Raw genomic sequence first — 1,061 nt, 5'->3', positions numbered from 1 at the left:
AGCCCCGAGCCCGCCTCAGCCTACCATAACCCAGACGTGGAAGGAGATGCTGAGCACCAGGTAGGCCGCCGACAGTAGGATGGTCCCCTTGAACTTGTGGAAGAGGAGATTGACCAGCCCGGCCTGGAAGACGAAGGTGTTGAAGAACATGAGGAAGATGATGATGACGTTGAAGAGAATAGCGATGTCCTGGATGCTACAGGAGGAGAGAGAACATGGTGAGACCCCAGCCTTCCTGACCCACCGCGCTACCCGCTACGCCCGCCTGGCACTCACATGAAGAGGACGAGCTGGACGGCAGGAGCTGTGCGGAGCAGCTCCGAGAAAGAGTTGACAAAGAGGTCGTAGAAAAGCAAAAGGAACTGCAGGAACAGCACCAGGCTGTAGTTGCTGGTCTGGAGCATCTTCCTTCTCTGGGGGTTGGAGCCCTCAGCCCCGGCATCCCCAGCGGCAAAGCCAGCTCATGGTTCAGAGCTGAGGGGCTCAGCGTCGCTTCTCCCTGCAGCCGGGACCTGGAGGGGGAGCGGAGGTTTCGTTTGGCAGGGTGGGACACACCCTCCTGCACCTTGCAAACCTCCTCTGCCAGGAAACCCAAAGGAAGGTCAAACCAACAGCAGCTCCTGCCAGTTTCTAGCACGCCAAGGCAGAGCCGTGCTCTGCCCCTGGTCTGTAGGCTGGGCTCTCACAAATAAGCTGTTTCCCCTCTCTTCTCACCACACAGCAGGCTCAGGTTCGGTCTCTTCCCCCCCACCCTCCAGCCTCACAGACGCCCCGATCTCAGGAAACAGATGGGAAGAAATTCAGGGACGAGGGAGACGTGCGAGTCCCGGGGAGCAGCGTCCAGGCAGGTTATTCACACCCCTCACGCTGGACAAACCCTAAAGCTGCCGACGGCTCAGTGGGCAGTGCTGAGCAGGCCACGCTACGGGGGCAGGTTTGGGCACGCCGTGTCCCAGCATTGCTCTCCTTCACCCCACCCCAGGACCGCACACCCTGCCTGGGGCAGCTGGTCAGAGAGGGGACAAGGACGCAGTGAGGTGACGGGGCTGTCTGGGGACGAG

The 1,061-nt window shown here is 60.7% G+C and overlaps 1 protein-coding gene across 1 annotated transcript; it reads right to left on the bottom strand.

Moving 5' to 3' along the window:
* Window positions 1-15: 15 nt before the first annotated feature.
* Window positions 16-514, bottom strand: TMEM138 (transmembrane protein 138). Its single transcript, XM_009583816.1, has 2 exons — window positions 277-514; window positions 16-196 (listed from the first exon to the last, which is right to left on the bottom strand). The coding sequence occupies exons 1-2, from the start codon at window positions 402-404 to the stop codon at window positions 16-18; spliced, it is 309 nt and encodes a 102-aa protein (XP_009582111.1). The 5' UTR covers window positions 405-514.
* Between the last annotated feature and the right edge of the window lie 547 nt (window positions 515-1,061).

This window comes from Fulmarus glacialis, unplaced genomic scaffold (genome assembly GCF_000690835.1).
Source record: "Fulmarus glacialis isolate BGI_N327 unplaced genomic scaffold, ASM69083v1 scaffold25338, whole genome shotgun sequence".
Taxonomy (NCBI): Eukaryota; Metazoa; Chordata; class Aves; order Procellariiformes; family Procellariidae; genus Fulmarus; species Fulmarus glacialis.
Note: the sequence above shows the minus strand (reverse complement) of the source record. Positions and strands in the feature narration are given on the sequence as shown.

Excerpts from the sequence above, each read along its gene's own strand:
- TMEM138 (XM_009583816.1), bottom strand. The coding sequence starts at position 404 with ATGCTCCAGACCAGCAACTACAGCCTGGTGCTGTTCCTGCAGTTCCTT. Across the intron at positions 197-276 it reads GTCCAGCTCGTCCTCTTCAT|CATCCAGGACATCGCTATTC; the intron begins GTGAGTGCCAGG and ends CTCCTCCTGTAG.